Consider the following 17,089-nt stretch of genomic DNA (forward strand, 5'->3'; position numbering starts at 1 on the left):
AAAAATCTTTGAATTTTGCTTTTGTATATGAAACTCCAAAGTCTAAGAACATTTTTCGTTTAACCTATTTCAAAACTGACCTATTATATGAAAGTATGACATAGTGGAAACAGTGTGGGCCTGGAAGGCAGAGGACGTGGGTTCTAATCCCGGATCCACCACTTGTCTGCTGAGTGACCATGGGCAAGTCACTTCACTTCTCTGTGCCTCATCTGCAAAATGGGGATTCAAACTGTGAGTCCCACCTGGGACACTGATTGGGTCCAACCTGATTATCTAGTATTTGCTGCAGTGCTTAGTGCCTGGCACATACTAAGCCTTAAAAATAGGATTTACAAAACAACAAAACAAAAATCACCTTCTCTGATAATCCCTTCTTTCCTTCTCCAGCACCATGGGATTTATGTTCTTAAAGATCATTAAATTTATGTATTTAATCTGCTTTATGCTTCACTTATTTATTCTGGTAAACTCAAGAACAGGGGTTGCTTCTTAATTTCTTTGATACTACCTTCAATAGTCTATTTCTAGTCTTATTAACATCAAGAGGAAAGCCACGTTTCCAAGAAGTGGATGCCCTGTGAACACTCTGGTTTGTCACTCTAATCAGGTTCAGTTGCAATGGTTGAGTTTCTGGGAAGGTGCCCCTCCCAAGTTTCAAATATATTTAGGGAGTACAAAGACAGTTGAGTTCTAGGGAACTCAGGGTGTAAGTCAAGGCTTAGGGAGGGAGGGTTTCAAACTGAAGAATTACATTTCAAAAGACCGGGGTAATGTGTTCTGAAGTGGAGCAAGGGAATCATCCTCCTTCTGTCTCATCCCCTAGCTTTGTGGGCCAGAACCTTTTCCGCAGCTAAAGGTTTGAAGTGGTTCAAAATGGCAGCATTCTGCACTTACCCAACTAAACACCAGAAAAGATGAGTTTTGGGGATGAGGGCACAGCTCAAATGAGAGGAGATTGGCAAAGAAGGAAACACCAACTATTAAACCCATAGTGCAAAGGAGATTGTTTCACCTACACTTCACCTACACTACAGAAGCCACTGGGACATTCTGGGAGGAGGTTGGCATCTCTGACAATAGTGGGGGAGTTCCACTCTCCTGGAAGCAGGTGGAATTTCCCTTAAGGAGTGCCTGAAGAAGCAGAAGCAGTGAGTTTAGCTTCCTGTGCTTTCTTCACCAATCTGTTCTCCTGGGAACAAGCCAGAAGACGATGATGATGTATTTCTCTCTACTTATATATACCTGGTAGGAAAGTAGGGAAAAGTAATTTGGATTTATCTTAGTTCAAACACTTTTCCAACCACTTCCCTCGAGTAAAGCCTGAGGTGGCCACATGGCTAATCACAAAGTAATGTAGCCTTCTGGTAATCAAGCAATCTAGCTTTGCATTTCCAACTTTTATCCTGAGTAGCTGTAAAATATCATTCTGTAACCTCAGCTTTGGTATCTTTTGTTCCTATTCTTTCAATGTGCAATATCAATTAAATCTCGATTCTGGCCATTATCCTATTTGGTAACCGGGTCTGGACATAATTCCCAGGAGCTTTACAGAGCTACTGACTGCACTGCACTGCCCTCCTACTGCTCTGAATATGACATGGTTTGGAGTTACACAGTAAAGTCACCCCAAATCCCAGTCTTGTGAAGCCAAAGCTTTTGAATTTATGAGTGACAAAAACTAAGGTGAAGTTGCCAATAAAAAAAAATCCTAATTTGAGGTCTCTGTGTTAAATGTCGATGAAAAAAGCCACTAGCCCCTAGTCATGACATTCAGTGCTCTGTCAAAACACCAGGCTAAAAATAATTCTGGAGTGTGGCAAAAGTCATTACAATTGAAGAGAAAATACCTCCCCCAGGCATGCAGAAATTAAGTAGCATTCAATCACTAATGCTACTATCTAAGGTTGGCTTTAAGATAGAAGACTGAAATAGCCAGGAGAGACAAAGAAGAAAGATAAGGATGAGTGCTATTGGTCGATTTAAGATACTGAATATCACTGCCTATTCAGGATCATATAAAAGAATCCGTCTTGTAAAATGAACTATTAGGTTTCTTTCTTCCCTGGGATACAGGAAAGAGACAAGGCAGCCATTGTAAACTGAACTCCACAGCCATATAATAGACAGTGACTAAATTCTCTTAGATCCTGATTTTTTAGTGCAGGTATAATAATAATAATAATAATGTTGGTATTTGTTAAGCGCTTACTATGTGCCGAGCACTGTTCTAAGCGCTGGGGTAGACACAGGGGAATCAGGTTGTCCCACGTGGGGCTCACAGTCTTAATCCCCATTTTACAGATGAGGTAACTGAGGCACCGAGAAGTTAAGTGACTTGCCCAAAGTCACACAGCTGACAAGTGGTAGAGCCGGGGTTCGAACCCATGACCTCTGACTCAAAAGCCCGTGCTCTTTCCAGTGAGCCACGCTGCTTCTCTTGGTATTACTTTGGACATTTTGATCTCTTTTAGCTCTGCAGATATCAAGGTCAGCAAGGTATATATATGTTCACAGTGAAAATTCAAAATATATTGGGAAAAGGTTATTAAGCCCGTCAGATAAGTAAATACGATTTATTGACCGATGCACCAAAATTTGTCCAACTGTGAGAGGGCTATGCTCACCTCCCTAGTTGTACACAATATTTGTTCAAATTCCCCCTATAGCAGCTGTTTCCAGTCCTAATGAAATGGCTGAAGAGTTGCATGTATTTGTGTGAACAAGAGTATCAGGCAACCTGTATACAGTATTGCTAGGTTTCACTCTTGGACTGGATGAATGACCGGGAAAACAGAACCATCTAAGAGATCAGAAACTAGTTGGAATCCTTTGGATTCAGCATGTAAACAGTCTAAAATGCTTCTATTCCTAAAAGGAGCCAAATAACATTCTCACTGAGGGTCAGGGGGTGTTTAATATTGGTGTCTTTTTCCACTCACTCTTCCCTAGTATTAGAGACCGACCAAATGACAATTCTTATTTGGATGACAGCAGGAAATAACCTAGAGATGACCACAAAAATGTTATTTTCTGTAGATATTTCTTCTATAATATGCACTTTCATTGTATTTTTTAGGTATAAGGCTACTGAGGAATTACAGTATTCTTCCCACTGCACAATGCAATGTCAGGAAAAATGGCATTACTTAAGCATGAGGGGCTGGTCAAGGTGTGAGGCTATAACATGAATTTTCTGCAATGCAAAGTTCTTAAGGAATATAACCTTCATGTTATGAGAGTATTGACTATGTTGAATTTAGAAGGGCCACAAAGATATCAGTAAGTCCAACAAACTTGGATGCACATAATGAAGTAAACAGAATGACAGTGTAACTGGCCTAAAATATAACCTCTTGGAATTCACTGCTTCAGTGACTTTTCATTATCTGAACAGAGAAGCAGTGCTGAGGTTACAGAAGTGCTTAATCATTGGCTTAAAACTAGTTTCATTTTAGATATATGGAAGGTTAGGTCTGTACACAAGTGATCAGTTCCTTGTTTTTCTTACTTTCTTGTTAGTGGGAAGCCAAATCCATGGCCTGACAAACATTATAAACGATGATTCAAAGTGCATTAAACATGCCAGACTATAGACTAAGCTCCTTCTGGGCAGGGAACTGGTCTACCAACCCTCTTATATTGTACTCTTCCAAGCCCTTAGTACAGTGCTGTGTAATAAGCACTCAATAAATATGATTGATATAGATACTGTTAAGAATGGCACTGAGATTAATTGGCATTAATACATTTTCTGAACCTCACTTATATTTTGATTTGGAAAATAAATGCCTAAACTGGAGTGAGAGTTTTCATTTAGAATTGATTGATTACATCCAAGTTTTAACTGCTTAGGTGCTGATTATCCAGGTGGGAGATTTTTAGATCTCTCATTTGCTGTCCAATTCTGGTGATTGTGCGTTGAAGTAGAGAAAGTTAAACTCGGTGGGGCTCTTTTTTAACAGCTACATTTAATAGTTCCAAATTAACAGTTTAAATGAGAACCTTTGATTATCTGCAGATTTTAATTACCTAAGCAATTTCTTTTTCTCATTACCAAGGATAGTTGAAAGTTGGCTGTAATTTTGTGACTCATATCTTCAAAGTGCAGGATCTTGTACATTTTAAGGGACTTCTGTGGATCATATTGGGTGCATTTATGAGAAGATTAAAAGCCTAAAATAAAACTGCTTAAGAAGGGAGTAATGAAAAACCCTCATGGGAAAAGATGAGCATCTGGGAGAGTATCTTAGTACTAATCCCTTGGTAAATGTATCTTATCCTTTTTTATTATCACTTACTGAGCTCCTATTGTATACTCCAGTACCTTTCCAGTGGCTTTTTACTCCTTTGGGTTAGGGTGATGAATAAGATATATACCGCTTTTAAACAAAAAATTCTATCCTCTTTGGAAAGTTATACTCTGCATATCTTTAATGCTCTAGAATTTCTCATACACATTTCAGCATGTGGGTATAGATTTGATTTTCATTCATTCATGGAGTTTCTATCAAAGGTTCCAATGGCCTTGACTGGAAATGATTTTTTTAAAAAAACCCCTTTACATAAAAGAGAAGTTCAATTTAGCTGACGCTTAAATTGGGAGATTTGCTTATTTTAAATTATTTCAGACTAAGGATAAGTGCTGATTAGATTAGAAAAAAAGTAAATTAAGTTCTTAATCCATTTATCTTCAGAATTACACTCCAAAAACTTTCCCTTCTGTTTATCAAAATATTTCATTTCTGGTTATCAAAGTATTTCAGTCTACTCTGCAAATTGTTAATCATGCAATCCCAATTAATAGCATCTGAGTCACGCATTAAGAAAAAAATTAACAACAAAATCAAAATGGAGTGCTATAAACTGTTCATTCTATTTTTCCTTACGAGGGCCAAAAGAAAATTTGCTCAAATGTCTAAAAGAATATTTTGCAACAAAACACGATACACTGAATTGAATTGAATATAACATTATAAAATTCACAGGCACAATCACTACACATAGCAAATAATCAACAAAAAGCAATCTGCAAAGCCAACACAGAAAAGCACAGGTACACATAACGTTGCAGCTGATTTTTGCACCTGGATGATGCCATAATGGAAAGATCAGCAGGTCAGAAGCAAAGCAAATGATGGCATGAGGCATGCAAGGAGAAGACTGGAAGAAGCAAGCCACTGCAGACAGACTTTATGGTAGTTAATGTATGAAAAAGCTTACTTCATTTAGAAAGCTCACTAATTGGTCTACCGTTAAATAATCAGTTTTGTCTCCATTGCTGAAAAGAAATTTATTAGAAAAAGTAAGTTTTTGTATAAGATGCTACAGTATGTACGATTTACATGTTGACAATGTTGATGATACTGACTAAACTCATTGCAAAACTGAAGTATCTGTACAGTCTTAAAAAGGCCAGAGATATTTTGTAGGAAGAAAAAACTCAACAATATAACTGTGTGCTACTCTTCTTCCTCAGCATTTAGAGATGTTAATTCAAAAAAAACCCAACATGTAAGTCATCAATTTGAGAAGAATCTGAATGAACTTTCCAATAACATAATAAGAGTCTGTACTTAATCTAGTTAGTTCACATATTGTGTTAATACCTAAAGGAGCAGGTTAAAATTGTAGATAGTTAGTAAAGCCAATGCGAGGAAAAAAAAGTCCAGGTGCTTACTTTATGTAAAAGTTTCACTAAAACACAGTTAACTTTTACAGTGGTAATTAGGAGGAGAACCTGTCAACCTGCCTTTGGCTGCTAGCACTAAATGTGGTAACAGGCATGGTTGGCTACTCCATATGGATTTCAGTGAAATGTTGTGGCAAAAATATTAGAAAAATCTAAAAAGTGATCATAATTCAACATAAATTTCACTTTCTGTTGAACTGAACTTACATTTTCCTAAAGAGATCCTCTATGTCAGTCCGAGGACAAATCTTTTGGGTCAATTCATAAAACTTTTCATAAGTAAATGCTGCGGGCTCAATTTCATCATTCTGGAAAGAAATGCAGAGGTTCAATCATCAATGAGCCCAAGATCATGCAACATAGGAGTGGCGAAAAGATCTGTCTCCTCAAAGCATGGGGGAAATAGCTTGGGATTGGTGTCACTCCACAGAGGCAAGTTCCAGTATCAGGTAAGGGTAAAAATGGGGGGGAAATGGCTCCACAGATTCACACCAGTTGGTGACATTACAGTTTCTGAGGAGGAGTGAGTGGGAGAAGGGCTGGCACTCTTTTTTGTCTGCAGAATAAACCCAAATGCACCAGAGAACTGACTCTTTCAAGCATTTAGAAAATTGGGACGTAAGGACTCTGGTTTACCTTCTAATATCTTGACAACACTGAAGAAAGGTAAAGGTACTTTTAAAAAGTGAGGTTCAATATGGGACTGAAACTTCTTTAAGCAAAACTAATGTTACCCTATTTTTTTTTACACAGTGTGTGTCCTTAAATATATTTTGTAGCTACGGTGACCTTTCTAAATCAAGCTGAATAACAATTGTGTAAAAGAAAACGCTCAACAGTCTTGACTTTTCTTAATGTTGGAAACAAAGGGTTTTGTGTAATGTAAATGTTTATTTTCAAATATTTAGTATCAAGAAATAATTGTTAATACATTTGCATATTATTTTGGTTCGATTCTTGTGGTAAGCACTCTATTGACATTTATCGTTATTTATAATATAAATGAAAACTATATATTCTATTTGCTTATATGAACAGCGTGGTTTCAGTAATCTAGTATTAAAAGATTAACAGCAAAAGGTTATCCAAATTGCATAAATACCTTTCCGCTGGGAAGACCTAACTCTTTGAGAGCTTGAAAGATCACCTTTTCTGTTTTACCTGAGGCAAATGTTCTAGTGATACTAATGAGAAAAAAGAAAGAAAGAAAAAAAGAAAGTCACCTTCATTTCTCTGCATTTTTAAACAAATTACATTCATATTAATTCCCATCAAAAGTTCTGTTTTCCTATTCTTACTGGACAACGTGTTATCATAAAAAGTCATAAAAAGAGAAAGGTTGGTTGTACGGGAAAGCCAGAAAATGGGAATGGACTGCACTGCTTGCTGAAAATTACTGTGAACAAAGCTCGCCATCACCTTGCCCCTCCTACCTCACCTCCCTTCTCTCCTTCTACAGACCAGCCCACACACTCCATTCCTCTGCCACTAACCTCCTCACTGGGCCTCATTCTCGTTTGTCCCGCCGTCGACCCCTGGCCCACGTCCTACCTCTAGCCTGGAATTTCCTCCCTCCTCACATTCCCCAAACTAGCTCTCTTCCCCCCTTCAGAGCCCTACTGAGAGCTCACCTCCTCCAGGAGGCCTCCCCAGACTGAGCCCCCCTTTTCCTCAGCTCCTCCTCCTCCCCACCCCATCGCCCCTACTCCCTCCCTCTTCTCTACCCCACTCCCTGCCCCACAGCACTTGTGTATGTACATATTTATTATTCTATTTATTTTATTAATGATGTGTATATGTCTATAATTCTACTGATTTATTTGGATGCTATTGATGCCTGTTTACTTGTTTTGTTGTCTGTATCCCCCCTTCTAAACTGTGAGCCTGTTGTTGGGTAGGAATTGTCTCTATCTGTTGCCAAATTCTACTTTCCAAGGACTTAGTACAGAGTTCTGCACACAGTAAGTGCTCAATAAATTCGACTGAATGAATGTGGTATGACCTCTTTCCTAGGATAAAAAGATGAATTGCAAGGGGGAGAGGAAATCCAACTAGCAGACACTATTCCTACAAACTCCAGTTAAATTTGGCCTTAAAAAAAGGTGTAAAGTCCTGGGCTTCACAGAGTTAAAACTACATCAGAAAACCACTTCATGTGGCATGTTTTCATGTGTTACCTGAAAAGAATAAAAATGCTTTTAATTCTTTGATATATTTATTAGGGTGTTTGTTAAGCACTTACTATGTGTCAGGCACCATTCTAAGTGCTTGGGTAGATACGAGTTAATCTGGTTGGACACGGTCCCTGTTCCATATGGGGCTCACAGTCTAAATAGGAAGGAGGAGAGGTATTGAACTCCCATGTTGCTGATGAGGAAACTGAAGCACAGGGAAGTAAATGTCTTGCTCCAGGTCACACAGTAGACAATTTTTCTCCAATCTCCTTTTCTTCCTATCTGTTAATCATTTTATGTCTGCTTCCATCAATAAACTGTTAGTTCCTAAAGAAGAAGGATTGTGTCTTTTACCTCTACTGTACTCTCCCAATGAAATGTTAATGTTCATTTTAATTAAATGAACATCCCTGGTTCATTATGAAACACTAATGGCCCAAAGAACTTGGGATATTTTCCAATCAATTAGATTTTAAGATTCTATATTGAATTGGGTATGAGAGGGTTGAAATCAGAGTGAAGAATACAGACTCAAGATGCTGAAACAATTGCCTTTGCAGGACCTTAAAGGTGGAGGCTGTCTGCACTGTAATGATTTTGGCACTGGGCCCTTAAAGTTAAGTAAAGAGTTCTGCTATTTTCCATTAAAATGAAGATTCGAGAGGTCCATAATGTTAGCAAACTGCATTTTTAAAGTGTTTATTTTTCAAATCCTTCATGACATTTAGTGAAATTTCCACCTAGCTCTTGGCAGATTCCACACTGGAAGATTTATCAGCTATTTCTGGCTTGGTGACAATTCTCCACCAACTCCAGTAAACTGCCTTCAAATAGAATATGTTTTGTAACAAACACCTGCTAATACTGGCATACCTAATTAATCAAAAGTCACAAGCCAAAATTCCAAAGGTCCAGCAGACCTATTTTGGATGCCAAAATACCAAAGTTATATCATTCAACTGGACAGTAAGAATTTTTTCAGAACAGCCTAGATACAGATCTCATGAATCAGAAAAGGCTTTAGAGGCGGTAAATAATTACACAAAGGTGAATGCATTGCAGGTGAAACTAGAGCTGTTAGTTAAAAGTTTCTTGCTCAAAACTCTTTTGCTTCTCTTTATATCCTGAATTTAAATTAGTTTTGCAAGTTAAGGTAGCTCATTAGATGTCTGAAGCTTTACACTGCCATTTTCCACCCTGCATTTTTTTCCTCTAAAGTTAAAGTGCAGTTTATTGGTACTGATTTTATAGAAAGACACGTGCTTAATTCATAGTAATAATCCAAGATCCCGGAACGCAATAAACCATTATCTTCCCATTACTCGAATGAGCAAAGTGTTTTGTTTAAAGTAAGGATCAAATAAAGGGTTCTTGCCAACAACCATCACTTAACATCAGAGCTCACCAGGTGTTTTTATAATTCCCTAAGCCAGATGTAAAACTTACACATCTGCAACATCTTAAATAATAATGAATTGAAAATACACATCATTTATGAACACACCAGTCCACTTTTAGCTCTTAATAAAAGTGTATTTTTACTACAGAAGCCACATTTTCTCAGACATTTTTTAAATGCATTATGTATTCTTAAACATATGTGTTACTCTTGTATGAAAATAACAATATCACATTATATAAAAAAGAATACTTCCACCAAAGAGGCAGCATGCCCTAGGGGAAAGAGCACAGACCTGGGAGTCAGAGGACCTGGGTTTTAATCTCACCTCTACCATGCTTGCTGTGTGACTTATGGCTAGTCACTTAATTTCTCTATACCTCAGTTACCTCAACTGTAAAATGGGGATTAAGACCGTGAGTCCCACATGGACATGGACTGTGTTTACCCTGAATAGCTTGTATCTGCACCAGAGCTTAATACAGTGCCTGGCATATAGTAAGCACTTAACGAATACCATTAATAAAAACAAAAAACAAAGCAAATGACAAAAAAAAAACCCCAAAAACTTAAAGCCCCCCCCCCCAAAGCAGGTTTGGAAGTTAGGAGAGAGGAAGTGGGAGTGTGATCACATAAGGTGAAGACTGTATGGTTGCAGAGAGATGCAAGAGGAAGGTTTAAAATAGCTGTAGTGCACTGGGTGGGGGTGGGAGGAAATGGAGGAAGTTGGGAAAAAAGGATTTTGAAAGTAATACTATTGGGATGGAAGGCAAAGAAGTTGGCAGCATATGGTTTTGTGAACACAGTGGCAGTCGCTATGTAATGCAGGGTGAAGCAGCGAGGCCCACCCAAATTTATTTATATATTCTAATTATTCAAATAAATATCAATATAACAATATTTACAGGTGCCACATTTAAATTACACACTTACCTCCTAACTGGAATTTTACCATTTGTATTTGTCAGAAATGCCAATTTCATCCAGCTGAAATAAAGAAAAAAATGATTTTACTATTGCCTAGGAAAACTAATTCTAATTAGGTATTTCATATATCTGTCTACCATAAAACATGACACACAGAGCCCAACTTATTTATGAAACAATTAATTTACTCTGAAACTCACAGAATGAAATTACATTTTGAAAAATACTGGAAAATTAGATATTTGAACTAAATAAAGAACATCACTTGAGTCCATTAGAAAACTTGGTCTCGCTCTGGCCACTCTGTCTTATGGAAGTGGGGAATATCACAATTACAAAGTGAATACAGGCCCTTATTAATTGCCTCTTACACATTCCAATTTTGTCAAATATGTGTGGCCACAGTCTCAGAAGGTTATATTCTGGAATTATGGAACATTGAGAAATTACCACAACATCAATCAATGAATCATTTCTACTGAGCACTTACTGTGTGCAGAGCACTGTACTAAGCACTTGGGAGAGTACAATATAATAGTCAGGTGTCACGTTTCCTGCACACAACGAGCTTACAGTCTATAGTGTCAGTATGAAAGCACCTAATACACTGTGTTACATCTAGCACACTGTGAATGTGTGATTAGTGTTACTTGCCCCCAGGTTGAGGGCAAATGGGAATACAGTCTTCTCTAAGGCCTTTCCTCCTTCTCCCCACATAGAACCAGGGTGACTGCAGCTCCCGAGCATCCCTGCAAAAGCCCAAAGTCTCTTCATAAAAGTGAGTCTTTCCCAGAGCTCAGAAATGTGGCCCAATTAGAGGCAGGGATCATAGGAGAGCCATTACAATTTTTTATTTATTCTTTACTTTTTATTTCTATGGCATTAAGTGCTTATTATGTGCCAGGCACCGTACTAAGTGCCGGGAATGGTACTGAGCGCTGAATTCTGTATCTCACAACCACCGAAATCATAATCATTAAACTCATTAAACCTCTGTGTGGCTCGACACAGAAAACTTCAGTTTTTCCTTCCTCACTGCACTAGCAAATTCTCTCCATCAAAGCAGTGTGGCCCAGTGGAAAAAGCATGGACTAGGGAGTCAGAGGTCATGGGTTCTAATCCTGGCTCCGCTGCTTGTCAGCTGTGTGACTTTGGGCGAGTCACTTAATTTCTCTGTGCCGCAGTTACCTCATCTGTAAAATGGGGATTAAGACTATGAGTCCTATGTGGGATAACCTGATTACCGTGTATTCCCCCAGCGCTTAGAACAGTGCTTTGCACATAGTAAGCACTCATCAAATGCCATCATTATTATTGTTATCAATAGGCAGGGAATAGTTCTTTTGCCTCTGTTATACCTTCCCAACACTCCTTATACCATGCTGAACTTGGAAGGCACTCAATAAATACTACCACAACTACTTAGGCTCGAGGGTAAAATTCTAACAGGAATATAGAATATATAAAATAGTATATATATAATATAGAGCAGCTTGCCTCTTTTCTGCTCCTATGATGGCATCTGTATTCTGAAGGGAGTTCACTGTAGGAAGAGCCCTGTATATTTTTAATGATTTTGCCAAGTTCAAAAGGGATTGGCTATAAGTCATTAGATGCTTAGGGTCCAGAATTTGGATTTCTTGATGTAAACGTGTCAAAGCAATCAAAGCCAGTGGTTCTGCGTCACTGTGGCTAAAGGAAGAGGTCTTGTTCTGGGAAATTTCCTAGAGGAACTGGTTCCGACGACAGGTAACTTCAAGGGACCATGTATGTCAAGTCTGTTGGCCAGGGTCCCAGCCCCTAGCACAATGCTTTGCACAAAGTAAGTGCGTAATAAATACTATTACGCCTACTACTGTTCCTCTCTGAAAACCCCTGCGATGCTGCTACTTGATTGTAAGCTTCATGATGGCACGGACAATAATAATAATAATAATGATAATAATAAATATGGTATTTGGTAAGTGCTTACTATGTGTCAAGCACTGTTCTAAGCGCTGGGGTAGACACAAGGTAATCAGATGGGGTTCCCATGTGGGGTTCATAGTCTTAATCCCTATTTTACAGATGAGGGAACTAAGGCACAGAGAAGTTAAGTGACTTGCCCAAAGTCACACAGCTGACAAGGAGCGGAACTACGATTAAAACTCACGACTTCTGACTCCCAAGCCCGTGTTCTTTCCACTAAGCCATACCACTGACTTATGGATTGATTGCTTTTTCATCCATGACTAGAAAGATCACATCATTGTGGTGGCACTTTGAAAGCAGGTCATTAATATGTTTCAAGCAGAGGAGCAGAAAACAATGACATTGTAGAAGTGAGTAAAACCTTGGGCTCCTTCTGTTCTTAGTCTGCCTGGCTAGGACACAGCTTAGGCATTACCGTGGCCACTGTCAATCACCAACAGATCCACACTGTGGTCAGCACACAGCTGTCCACCACAGCAAATTACCCATGCAATGAAGCAGCGTGGCTCAGTGGAAAGAGCACGGGCTTGGGAGTCAGAGGTCATGAGTTCAAATCCCGGATCTGCCACTTGTCAGCTGTGTGACTGTGGGCAAGTCACTTAACTTCTCTGTGTCTCAGTTACCTCATCTGTAAGATGGGGATTAACCGTGAGCCTCACGTGGGACAACATGATTACCCTGTATCTACCCCAGCACTTAGAACAGTGCTCGGCACATAGTAAGCACTTAACAAATACCAACATTATTATTATTCTCCTCAGGGCAATGCTATCTAGAGGTTCTAAGATGAAATGTTTGATACCTGAACACCTTAGAAACAATATTGCTGAAAGGAGTGACGACCCTTGGACCTTCCTTGAAGGCAGGGATAGTGTCTCTACGAACTCTGTTATATTGTACTTTCCCAAATGCTCAATAAATACCACCAGTTGATTAACAGACCTGAGGTAGTTGGATAACATTAACGTTAACCTTAAGTAGTAGCTGTAATGAAATTAAAACATTTTTCTGGGCACGTTAAAGACAAAGAGTACATACCGCATATTATGCGGTTAAATGGAATGCTAAATGATGATTAGTAATCATCACTGTGATCTTATTTTTCAACAAGACAGGGTAAGAAAAATGTAAAGCATCTTCAGAAGGAATGCACAGGTATAAAATTAATGAGTAATGGAAGAAGTACTTACTGCTTCTTGAGGCATGTCATGGGGCTGACGTTGTTAGCTCTAAAATTATGTATGATAGCTCGCAAACCTTCCACCCATTGCTAAAAGGCAAGGAAAAAGTGAATACACTAAACAAGGGAGCTCAAGAAAAATTAAGGTCATTTTTTTCCATTCTTTTCACTTTTCTCACCTAACAAAAGACACAGTTACTTCATCTCACTAAAAAGAATCTAATTTAACCAATCCTTCCAATCCAACCCCAGCTTTGACTCAGCCTACTGCACTGTTCAGATTCATATTTGATATTTCAAAAAATAAAGTGATTCTGTTTTTCATTCTTGAAGAATAACGACAACTTGTTTTTATATAGTACTTTTGTTCCCCAGATGTTCTCATATTATCTCACAGTTGTCCTCACAGCAGACCTGTGAGGTAGGTAGACACTCAGTGTCCTCAGTTTGCAATGAGGACACTGAGGTTCACAGAGTGACTTCCCCTTGGTTATGTAGCTGGCTGGGGGCAGAATTTGGACTAGAAGACAAGTCCTCTGGCTTCCAGCCTGCCACACCTTCCACACTGCGTCTTCTGCAGAGTCATGTGACACCTGGTTCCAACAGGGGAAAGTTCTTCACCTTTTTACCCAAACCTTGTCTTTCTCATTACTGTAGACAATACCCCTATCCCCAACCTCTCCCATCACTGTGGTCATTATCCTCCCTATCTCATAAGCTTATAACCTTGGCATTATCCTCAACCGATCTCACTCATTTAACCCACATATTTAATCTGTTACCAAATCCTGCCGGTTCAACGTTCACAACATCACTAAAATCTGCCCTTCCTTCTCCATCCAAACTGCTATAATGCTGATCCATGATTACTTTAGACTGTCTTGATTACTGCATTAGCCTCCTTGCTGACCTCCCTGCCTCCTGTCTCTTCCTACACCAGTCTACACTTTACTCTGCTGCTCAGATGATTTTTCTAAAAAAAACTAAATCCATATCTCCCCACTCCTCAAGAACCTCCAGGGGCTGCCATTCCACCTCTGAGTCAAACAGAAACTCCTTACCACTGGCTTTAAAGCACTCAATTCCTTTGCCCCCTTCTATCTTATATCCCTGATTTCCTACTACCACATAGCCTGCGCATTTCACTCTTCTAATGCCAACCTACTCAGTGCACCTTGATTTTGTCTATCCTGCTCCTGACCTCTTGCCTATATCCTCCCTCTGGCCTGGAATTCTCTCTCCCTTCATATCTGACAAACTCTAACTCTCCCCACTTTCAAAGCCTTAACTAAAATGGGCAGGGACTGTCTCTATCTGTTGCCGATTTGTACATTCCAAGCGTTTAGTACAGTGCTCTGCACATAGTAAGCGCTCAATAAATACTATTGAATGAATGAATGAAATCACATCTTCTACAAGAGGCCTTCCCCGACTAAGTTCTCATTTCTCCTACTTCCTCTCCCTTCTGTGTCATCTAGACTACAAGCTCAATGTGGGCAGGGAATATGTTGGTTATATTGTTGCATTTTACCCTCCCAAGAGCTTAGTACAATGCTCTATGCACAGTAAGTGCTCAATAAATACAACTGATTGATCTATACACTTAGATCTGCACCCTTAAAATACTATTCACCCCACCCTCAGCCCCACAGTACTTATGTCCAAATCCTTAATTGACTTTAATGCCTGTCTCCCCATCAAGAACGTAAGTTCCTTGTGGATAGAGAATTTATCTATCAACTCTGTTGTACTGAACTCTCCCAAGCAGTTGATACAGTGCTCTGCACAACAACTACCATTGATTGATTGAAAGCTGCCCTCATATTGATCAATTAGGTTTACCCTACTTTCCCTTGTATAAATAAAAACCCTTCTTTCAGTTGCTGGCATTCTTGATGATTTCTTAACAACCCTATAAAATATAAGGGGTGACATATTGAGCAAGTCAGTGTGCTAAGTGATCCACTCTAACTGAGGATCTTCCAGACACTCTAGCTGTCCCTCCTCCCCATGGGATTTTAAAATGGAAAACCTTCCATCGACTCTTAGTATGCAACAATACGGTGCTTACATAATCTAGAATAAGAACATTTTTAGCAGAGGTTCATACACCAACTTCACAGATTTGCAAAGAAATCAGGAGAAAAATCATTATTGTCCTTTCTGAGATTTTGGTCTATGTACACTGTTTATCACCTAAAAACATATTTAAGAGGAAAGGCCAAAACAGGCTTCAGGACTCCTACTGAAGTCATGTGGTCACAGGCACAGTTTGTGTCTGTGATCAGGGTTGAAACCATCCAGAAACACTCTATTTAATACAATGGTTATACATTTTACAGGAGACAAAGCATTGGGATCATTGTAGCTCAGGCCTTAGGGAAATATTTGCTTAGATTCACCAGCTTTTTGTTATTCTGACCCCTAGAGATAACTGTAAGAAAGCTTTTTTTATTTTACTTTTATTTGGGGGGAACCAAGGAAGGGGATTCAATCTAGTAGGAGTATCAGTATGCATAAGGAAAAGTAAGGAACTGTGTTGGGAGGGGAGAGGGAGAGAGAGACAGAGACAGAAAGTAAGTGTGCATATGTCTGTCTATCTCTTTGGGAGGAGAGGGTAGAGTGTTCTTATTGTTGGGTAGAAAGATTTTTATTTTTTCCTCTTTGCCCCAGTCACTAATCACCACATTTTGATGGAAGATGGAGGCACACACCATCTGCCGCTTGTTCAGTAATGTCATGCTAAGGTTAAAATGAAAATACAAAAGCACTGATTTCCAGAAAGAGGAATCAAGTGACTGCACAATCTAAGGTCCAACTCTCATGAGCTGAAAACACGAACCACGATGTACATTTTCACAGGAATAAAAGAGCTTTAAAAAGCCACATTGGTTTTATTATGAGACCTTACTTCTTATGTCAAGTTAAAAATAAAAAACAGCGCTTTTGGGACTAGGAAGTGTTTCCTTAGTTACCTAATTGACCGCAGGCCCATGCATTTTCCCAACATTGACATAAAAAACACAAATGATTTTTTAGTCAAGAGAAAGAAATTATTTTCTCAATTAAAGGTATGTTGTTTTCCACAATTAATGTCACTTTTTCCCACGTAGGGAACAAGTTGTATTTTTTCCCCCCAGAGCTTCCTGATGCTACTAATTAGCTATTTTAAAAAATTGCTAGTAAATGTTGGTCAACCGTAAATACCAAGTTTCTATTATGCTAAAAATACCTTTTAAACAGGCTCTGGAAATAGACTATCCCAAACTATCCCAAAAGAGATTTATTTTGGGGTGAAGTTGATTTGCTTATTACTGCCTTTCTGAGATCCATCTCATCATTACATTTTCTCCCCTGATATTCTTCCAACCTGGAATATTTTAATGGCAACTGAATTTAAGCCTCAAATGGAATAATTCACAGGGAAAGTTTTAGTCGTTCTTAGATGAAACAAAATAAAAGAACTCTACTGTAAAGTGCCAGCAGATGTCAGTAGAACTTCGATGATTTGTTTCACAGTGACACCATTCAACTGAATCTGATATAAAGAAGCTAAGTATTTTCTAGACTAATATAAGTATGAAATTAGACCAGTTATTATCCTTTGAATCAATGAAAATCAATTACCTTAATTCTCATAATGTTTCTGCAATCTGCCCTGAAACCAACGTAATTACATATTTCCTATAAGACTAGTCACATAAAGATAGAAGATTCATTTGTTTATATGACGATTATGACCTTTA

At 38.7% G+C, this 17,089-nt stretch overlaps 1 protein-coding gene across 5 annotated transcripts in view; it reads right to left on the reverse strand.

Moving 5' to 3' along the window:
* The window catches only part of PLCB4 (phospholipase C beta 4), a 272,520-nt gene that overhangs the window by 68,528 nt on the left and 186,903 nt on the right, over positions 1-17,089 (reverse strand). For all 5 annotated transcript variants that reach the window (XM_029072432.1, XM_029072431.1, XM_029072428.1 and 2 more), the window contains 5 exons: positions 13,354-13,433; positions 10,199-10,252; positions 6,795-6,876; positions 5,900-6,000; positions 5,224-5,281 (listed from right to left, as the gene is read on the reverse strand). In XM_029072432.1, coding sequence (XP_028928265.1) covers positions 5,224-5,281; positions 5,900-6,000; positions 6,795-6,876; positions 10,199-10,252; positions 13,354-13,433 — 375 coding nt within the window. The remainder of the gene's footprint in view (positions 1-5,223; positions 5,282-5,899; positions 6,001-6,794; positions 6,877-10,198; positions 10,253-13,353; positions 13,434-17,089) is intronic.

This window comes from Ornithorhynchus anatinus, chromosome 9 (assembly GCF_004115215.2).
Source record: "Ornithorhynchus anatinus isolate Pmale09 chromosome 9, mOrnAna1.pri.v4, whole genome shotgun sequence".
In the NCBI taxonomy this organism is placed as follows: Eukaryota; Metazoa; Chordata; class Mammalia; order Monotremata; family Ornithorhynchidae; genus Ornithorhynchus; species Ornithorhynchus anatinus.